General features: G+C 35.9%; 2 protein-coding genes across 2 annotated transcripts; both read right to left on the bottom strand.

The window, feature by feature from the left end:
- Positions 1-479: 479 nt before the first annotated feature.
- On the bottom strand, positions 480-2,575 carry LOC131648714 (protein FAR1-RELATED SEQUENCE 5-like). The gene is made up of 4 exons (XM_058918446.1): positions 2,248-2,575; positions 1,061-2,023; positions 728-931; positions 480-655 (listed from the first exon to the last, which is right to left on the bottom strand). The coding sequence occupies exons 1-4, from the start codon at positions 2,573-2,575 to the stop codon at positions 480-482; spliced, it is 1,671 nt and encodes a 556-aa protein (XP_058774429.1).
- A 27-nt stretch (positions 2,576-2,602) lies between these two features.
- Positions 2,603-3,097, bottom strand: LOC131648713 (protein FAR1-RELATED SEQUENCE 5-like). Its single transcript, XM_058918445.1, has one exon. The coding sequence runs from the start codon at positions 3,095-3,097 to the stop codon at positions 2,603-2,605; it is 495 nt and encodes a 164-aa protein (XP_058774428.1).
- Positions 3,098-9,323: the final 6,226 nt, after the last annotated feature.

Raw genomic sequence — 9,323 nt, 5'->3', positions numbered from 1 at the left:
CTTTCTAATATTATATCTCCAATTGAGAAAGGTAACTACTAGTCATGCATGAATCATAACTTAAGCATTATATACAAAGAACATAGACAGCATCATAACCTTTGACATAACACAAAACCAAGTATAATTTTATTTCATTTTTAAAAATGGAAGTCATAAATTAATTCAGGAGTAGATATAAATCATCCTAGCTACCACAAAGTTTACTAATAACAAGGTAAAGTAGACAAAATAACAAACTGATTCATCCACTGATTCCTAATTGAAATACAAACTAATTCATCTACTGATTGATTGATTGAGCAGAAGCTAAATTGGCAATGGAAAGAGAGAAATATAATTTATTATACATTCCGGTCACTAATGTATTTGCAGTAACTAAAACAAAATATTAAAAATTCTGCTTACAGTATGATGAAAATTTCAAATAGTATACTGAAATGTAATTGTCTAAAATAATGGGAAGAATTTAATGAAAATCAATCAACATTGTTGATTGTTAAAGCTAATTTTGCAGCATCTTCTTCTTTCTTTTGTTTCTTCCGCTGTGCGATGAATCTTTGTCTCTCCCTAGCTAACTCATAACCACTTTTAAGCCGTTTCTTAGACCTGATTGGATTGGGTCTCTTTTTGAACTTTCGTGCACTAGAATCAACTACAAGAGGTTTAGAAACACTAGTATCTTTGCAAGATGCAGACCTGGAAGATGAAGGTTAACCGGACACACCTTTAGCAACAATCAACTCTCCCGCTTGCTTCCCACATTCAATTGCAGCATTAAGAAAAAATTGGCACGCATCAGGGTCCATGCAAACACGGGTTATAATCTGAAGCATAACACCAGAAGCTTGTTGATATCTTTGTGCAAAAGTAGTATCTTGAATACCTCCAATACTGATGGGTTTTAAAGCATCAAGGGATGGACGAATTCCTTTAGTCTAACGCTTTAATATGTAGTGGTCAGGTATGGACTTCAAGGACTGGTATTGGACAGAACTCCCTAAGAAGTCTAATATCTTGAAAACATGGCGACATAAGAATCCCCGGTTCTCGAACATACGACATGTACAAGTAAAAATCTTGTTCTCAATATCTACAGTAACAACCCTCTCATCAAGTCGCAAAGGATCTTGATCATTAGGAAGAAGGTTTTCTGGAACTTCTTCGACCGACATATAAACATTCGCAGCGGCATCATTATCAAAATCCATCTCATCGGCATCACGAACAAGTTGAATTGTGAACACTTTGAAAACTCTATTAGAAATTGAACTTCTTGACGTGTCCTCCTCATAATAATATTTGAAAGAAAGATCATATTGCTTGTGAATGAATGCAAACGATGCTGGAGTATACTTGGCAACAACAGACCTCATGAGTTGGCTGTTGGGATAATTGTTTCTTAGCCTAGTATTGGCAGCCTTGAAATCACAATCAACATGATTATCTCGCATTTTCTCAACCATAATATTGAAATGGATAAAGAATTGCACAAGTGAGTGGTCTGGCTGAAGAAAGTGGCGAAGAAAGGCATTAAACGACTCGCTTAACTGTGTGGTCTTCAAACCGGCAGTGAAGTGTGATTTCACCCAAGCAGAAGACCATTGAGTACGATTACGATGAATCTGGACAAGCCAAGTAAATTCAGAATTAGCTTTACCACCAAAACAATTTTGAAGCATCTTATTCCAATTGAAGTCAAACTCTGCCTCATCATGAACATTCGAAACCAAGTGATGTAGTTCGTCAAGAAATGCACCATTGTAACGATAGCCTAAGTTGGACTTTGCATTCTCCCCCATGTGCCAAGAACACAACCCATGGAAGACATCGGGAAAGATGTTTGGAACTGACTTCATCAAAGCACAAGCTTGGTCTGTATAAATTGTAATGGGTTTCTTATTTTTCATGCATTTCAGGAAAGTGATAAACAACCAATCAAAACTTGCTGAAGTCTCATCGTAGAGCAGGGCACAACCAAATAATACACTCTTACGGTGATTGTCAAATCCAAGGAACGGAGCTGGTATGTATGACAAAAACATATAACTAAAAAGTTAAAACAATGGATGTTATCAATATAAAAGCATTGTCATACCTAAAACAATGGATGTTATCAATATATCTTTGTACTAATATATAATGATGTGATAATAAATATGGTAGAGAGAATATATCAATGCACTGATAATTGCAAAATAAAATGGAAGCTTGATTTAATAGTAGTGAAATGAATAGAACACAAACCTAAAGGATGATACTCCGTGTTTGTTCGATAAGTTGTGTTGAAACTGATGAGATCACCAAATAATTCATAGTCTTGCTGCATGATTGCATCTGACCAGAAAATGCTAGCTATGTTCTCTTCAGAATCTACTTGGATATCATAATAGAACGATGGGTTCCTCAAAGCTTCATTTCTAAGATATTCTTGGATAATAGTTGCATCACCAATGACCATTTCCTTTTGTCGAACAGTGGTGAGAAAGTTCTTTAAATCTTGGAAGCAATACCCAAGGTTCTTTGAACCACCAGCTATTTGACGCATAACTTGAAAGGAGGATCTTACAGACATGCCTGGTTTCGAATTTATTATAGCAAGTTATTTTTGAGGCTCACTAATCTCTCGAGCCGATCTCAAGTAATGCGAATGCTCGGGTTTATGGAGAGGGTGGTTATGAGTAACATTCCATTTGTATATGTGATAACCTTTAACATTAGAATCATACTTCAACAAAATACTAGCTGGGCAACCGGTCCTTTCCTCGGGAAGTTCTTTCTCTTTATGATATTCAATGAGAACAGGAGTATCCGAGTTTGTCTTGTTCTTAAGATCCGCCCGACTCCCATACTTGAAACCATGCTTGTTACAAACATAACAGACATATTGCACAATGTCCATTTTTTTGTTACGAGAATCATAGAAGGAGTGCAAATTTTTTCTCAAAGAAAATCCCTTTTCATGACCGTATTTAGCGTAGAAATCCTTGATTGATGAAAGGTCGTGGAAGACAAAATGTTGCCACGATTCTTTATTTTCATCGGAGATTGAACCAACATCTTGAGTGACATTTGTGGAAGACGAAATCTCATCCATTAGCAACACAACCTACAAAATACAAATTAAAAATTTAATAATAGGAAAGACATATATGCATATTCAATATTATACAGTCAAGGTTATTCTATCAAAATATATTGCACATTACTCATGGAATCCTAACATTACTCAACCATATTACACATTACTCAATGAATTCTTGAATTAGGTAATCACATATTGCAAGAAAGAAATTCAGAAATTGAAGTGGGAATTCTAAAATTCAATGTAATATTATACAGCAGTCAAGGTTATTCTATCAAAATATATTGCACATTACTCATGGAATCCTAACACTACTCAACCATAGTACACATTACTCAATGATTTCTTGAATTAGGTAAAACAATGAGTTCTATAGAAATTCAGAAATTGAATTGGGAATTCTAAAATTCAATTTAACAAGTGTAAAATCCAATACCTATGATTTCGTGGATGAAAGTGAGCTGTGAGGAATCACCGGAATGAGTTATTGCTGGCGGCGAAGAACGGCGACGGTGATGAGGTGTTGGGAATGAAGCATGGCAACAGTGGTGATGTGTTGGAAAGGAAGGATGAAGAAGGTGATGATCGGCGGAGACTGGAGGTGGGGACGGTGCAGGCGGTGGCGACGGTGCAGCAGTGGCGACGGTGCAGGCGGTGGCGATGGTGGTGAATTGAGAAGAACAAGGTGTCGAGTCGTTGAATTGAGAAGAGAAAAAACAGTCACGTTTTCTTTCTGTTTTTAGGAAGTATATATATGGTAATTTCTAGCCATTAGATGAAAATATTGATCCAAAGGCTCAGATTAACTTATGCATGGTGCATAAGGATTTCCTTATGCATATTAGTTGTTGCCAGAAAGTAGGTTTAGTTGAGAGAGTGAAGGAGGTGGACCATATCTCTCCACATTAGAGTTTTACTTTTGAAATTTCAGCTTGGGCTTGACTCATTTGTACAGGCCCACCGATTTCATTTTGGTACCCCCCTCATTCTGCATTATTCTGGCCCGTATCTTGTTGTTTGATCTTGGTTATTTACTAATTATTTACTTTTTAATTATTATTTGTTTGATCATTTCAAAAAATATAAAAATATTAAGATTAGATCTAATTAATAGTAAAAAATATCTGAAAAGGTTTTAGTTAATTTTATGTTTTGGAATTTAATTTTTTATATATCTTTTGTTATTTTCTTGACTAACTGTTAACATTCTTTTATCATTTTTTTATATCATTATCTGTAATTAACATCTTCTTGTTTATGCGAGGTATTGTTGTCTTTGAGCAATTGGACTACTCCCTGAGGATATTTAACTTGTTAATGTTGTATATATTTTTTTGCGTTAATGTTTTATTTGTAATAGTTAAGTAGGGCTTTATTTTCCGCATTCCCGTCAGGTTTTTATTGTAACCCTATCCCTGAAGCCCTGTAATAGCTTAGGACTCTTTTCCTTTTCTGCTTTTACGTTCTGCACTATATACTTGTTAGATGTATGTCTTAGGATTGTATGGCAAGACTAAAAGAAATTGTAGCTAACCTAATACAAGATAAAATACTCGAATCTAACACACTTGCACTCACTCACCCCTAGGGTACGCCTCTCTTGGTTGCCTTACGAATTAAGTGGTCGTGTTCCTCGAACATAGAGGTACCCTTAGCAAACGTCCCTCGATAAACAAAAAATCATCAAAGATCGTGGTCCCTCGATGACCCTCGAATTACTGCCTACGAATGCATGATCTAGTCCCTCGATTGAGATGATTTGTCCCTTTGAATTCGCTAAAGGTACCTCTACTTGCTGCCTTCAACGACCATCCGATGACCCTTCGATTGTCCCGAACGTCCAAACAATAGGACTACCTACCCTAAATGGTAAGGATAGCCCTATCCCTTTCTTAGAAGAATAAAAGGCATAAAAAAGACTAATTTAGGGTAGTGCTCTTAATATGCCTAGCTCGATTAAAAAACTCTTTTTCAGTACTCTTTCAAAGACTAAGGCTACGCATTTACGCTAAAGTCCTTAAAGTCCCTTTTCAACTTTAATCAAACAAAACAAACATGAGCTAAGTAAATTAAGTGCCCGTAGACAACTGCGGATGAAAAGGGTGCTTACACCTTCCCTTTTCATAATCTACCCCCCGAGCCCGTTTTCTTAAGAAAGGGTCTTTTTCTGTTCTTTTTACCCTTCCAAGATGTTGGACAAAATAAAAGTCGGTGGCGACTCTTGCTCACCGCAACATTGGTTGCTTACATTTCAAATAAAGTCAGTTCACCGTATTACAAAGGTCATTTATCTAAGACATGTTTTCCGGATAAAACATTTTTGATACATATCCCAGATGCTTCCTCTTCCATATCAAGAGTAGGTTCTAAACACATGTGATTTTCACACATTAGTTTAGCACCCAAAGCATATGCCATCTACAAAAATCTGCCCACTTGCATTCCTTAATCACCTTTAGGGTCTTCAATGGAAGTCCATCTTCAAGCAATAACAAGGACAAGTCCTATTTTCTTAGTTTAGTCAGAGCTAGGAATAGCCAACCAGGTGCATATGATCACCATTGATCATCTTTTCTCCAATTTCTCATCCTTGTGGGGAACAATTCACACGATAAAGATTCCAGAACCAGAGTTGCAGCTGAATAGAACATGTAGGACATGTTAGTGGAGTCTGTATTCATCAGCAATTGTCACCAAGTCGGATGAATGTTACAATATAATATCTGACATCCTTGCATAATCCAACAATCTTTAGACCTTCTAAAGGAACCAAAAGCTTCTTTCCCTTGATTAGAGAATTGAGAATAATCTTCTAATCTCTGCTTACCCATAATCCTCCAAGGAAGGCAGCAGAACTCATTCAAGAACACAGGTTCTTTAGAGACTCTTAGGTGTATCTTAGCATCTTCTGCACTTAGACATTCTAGTCCTATTGACTTTGATTCAAACATTGGTTTGACAATACAATATCCTTCACACAGGAAGAACAACCTTGTTGTGGAGAAAAATAAATTCTCCCTACTTTTCTCAGACATGTCTTGACATTCTATCTGACATATGTCCCTACAGACACAAAAGACTACATCGTGGAGAAGATTCTCTCCTCCTTATAGCAACAGAGTTCCACATACTTTCCTCTGTCATAGAATATCTTGTATCCTTTGTTCTTCATGAATTTTATAATTAAGTCCTTATTCCATGTCCATTGAGCCAGAAAGTATCTTACCTGAGTCTCACCCAGAAATAGAACAGGATGCATGCTCTGATACCAATTGAAATTCTGGCCTTCAGACTCAAGATGTCCTATGATTTGTTGGGACATCTGATCTGACACAACATTCACCAGACAAGTATTTATGAATTAAAACAATGCTGCAACATAATTGAACACATAGAATTGTTAACCTAGTTCAGTGTACAACAACACCTAATCAGGGGGCTACCAAGACAGGAAGGAAATCCACTATTAGTAGTATTAATTTGAAGCTAAACAACCTCAGGTTTACAAATTATCACTTAATCACTACCCAATGAAACTTCTACCTAAGAACTTCCTAGATATGAGAAACCCCTCTCACTTCCAATCATCTCAGTGATGGCTCACACTAACAACACACATTACTGATATTGACGATCCTTGACCATAATTGTCAATTACAAACAATACACGATTAAGACTCTCTTAATCACAAATACTCAATCTTGCTTAAAAGCTTTGATCAAGAACAATAGCTTAAATCACAAGCAACACACACCTAGATAACTGTATCAATGATACCTAAGTGACACATATACATTCAATGCTTAACAGCTTATGAATGCATGACAGAACTTACAACTCGATAACACAGTCCATCTCTTATATCAACATGATAATAGAGAGGCTCATAATACTAGGATAAACCCTAACCTAATCCCTTAAGCTCTGCTCTTCAACAGGTTTGTACCTTGCTATTTACAGCACACATCTGGGCTGGACTTGGGATTTAAAATGCGGTAGGGAGACTGCTAGAGATCTGCAAAATATTCTCCAAGAAAATAGATCTTCAATCATTAGTTTCCTAAATATTCTCCATATTTAGAAACTAATCAAATCTCTTAGAACAGAAAAAACTTTTATCCTTACAATAAGCATTGTATTGGATTGCATAATATTCTCCAAATATTCTGCATCTGTAACAACTTAACAAAAACCAAAAGCCCAACCTAACACTTAGACACGACATCAAATGATCCTGCATAGGACATCTTATTCGACATGTTATACAAGATGTTGTAAATAGAGCATCTATTCAACATGTTGATCATCATAAATTAACAACAATGTTGAAACATTCTCCCTATCATGTTGCTGTTAATTTTTTTTTATTAAAATTTAAGCCAACCATACAAATAGAGAAATTACAATATCCCCCTTTGAAAATTTTTGGCTAAAACAAATTTAAATATTACATTCAGATTTCAGCAACAAAACAACAGTAGCCTTCATGCACTCCACAAGCATAGCTTTTCTCTTTGAGAATTCAGTCGCTTATTTAACTTAAAAAGAGTTAGTCTTTTTCTCATTCATATGAAGGTTGTCAGGACATCTTGCTTGACATCTGTATACATCATTTTGAATGAGCTCCATTTTCCATACACCAAAGAACAACAACCTCAGGAAAGGAGTACAACATCCTGACGTCATTTGGTGTACATGGGGAAAAAGATACATGACACTCCCCCTCAATGTGGAAACTAATGCTTGCCACTGATGGAAGTATCCAATTTTCCCTATTGATGGATAAATCTTCCCGAGGGCATAAGCGACCCATTAACTGGCAAAAGAGACCCCTAAAGAAGCATAAGAGGAAACTTAATCAGCAGCCCCCAGTCGGCCTATGTAACTCAGAACACGGGACACAACTGTGTTCATAACTCCGATCACAAGACACAAGGCTGAAAATTCTAGTACCACACGCTCGATGTCAAACTGAATGTTATGACATCCACAATTATGCATCACAGACAATAATAACAAACATCATAAACGGTAAAGAACACACATAATTGTTTACCCAGTTCGATTCAAAAAACCTACTCTAGGAGCTACCAAGCCAGGGATGAAGTCCACTATTAGCAGTGTCAATTCAGAGCTAAACTCCCAGTTTACAACTCCTCACTTAATCACTACCCAATAACCCTTCTACCTAGGTTCTACCTAGATATGAAATATCTCCATTCCACTCCCCCTTAATCACAGCAGTGATACACATACACAATAAACAATTACAGATAGAAGTCACACTTCAAAAACACACCTTGATCTGTGTCATACCCCAAAATTTGCCCGATCAGATCTATATCTTTTATTTCATCAAGGGTCAAAATTAAGAGTCATGGGGTTTGACATTCCTATTGTCAAACATGCCCTCTTATAAAATATCCCGAGAAATAAATGGGGTGCGATTAACAGGTGTTTCAAGGGTTTCACCATTTGTTAATATTATTTTCCTTTTACTAACATTTGCATCTTTTTGGATTATTATTAGTAATTTTTATTACTTCTAAATATTAGTATTTAATATTATTAATTTTATTATTAATATTAATATTAATATTAGGTGATATTATTATTAATATTATCTAGGGTTATAGAATTTGTATATATTATTACTAACTATTAGTATTATTATTAATAATTAGTATTAGTCGTTATTAGAATTATTATTACTAATATTTATTATTAGAATTAATTTTAGGATTATTAGGTTTAGTTTTAGTAGGCCCATTAGGAATAAAAAGAAAACCTAATTGCTGCAATATAAAAGAGGTGCATAATCCTATTTACTAGAGGAGGACTCGGTACAGAAAGAAAGGGGGAGAAAAAGAGGATTGCAGCCCTAGAACACGTAAAGAAAAAGCTCACAAAAATCTCAAAAGGGGAGAAATCGGTTTGATGATGAGAGAGAGAGATCCAGAAGCTTTTGAAGGCTCAAAAGCGATCCTTGAAGATCCAGGAAGTTGTTCCAATCATTCTCATGGCTCGTGGCACCTGGATTTCGCCCAATAACTCACGGTTTTACACCACAAGTTTCTTGAATTCAATCACGTTCATACACCGATTGTGAACGACATATGAATATATATTGTGAATCATGACAATGTTTATGAGCCTCCTGTATCATTTAATTCGTATTTAGTCGCAGGTTTCGTGAATCACCATTGCTAGGGTGCTTGAACTTTGATTTGGGGTTTG

Source organism: Vicia villosa, linkage group LG2 (genome assembly GCF_029867415.1).
Source record: "Vicia villosa cultivar HV-30 ecotype Madison, WI linkage group LG2, Vvil1.0, whole genome shotgun sequence".
Classification (NCBI taxonomy): domain Eukaryota; kingdom Viridiplantae; phylum Streptophyta; class Magnoliopsida; order Fabales; family Fabaceae; genus Vicia; species Vicia villosa.
This window is presented reverse-complemented; position numbering and strand designations above follow the sequence as displayed.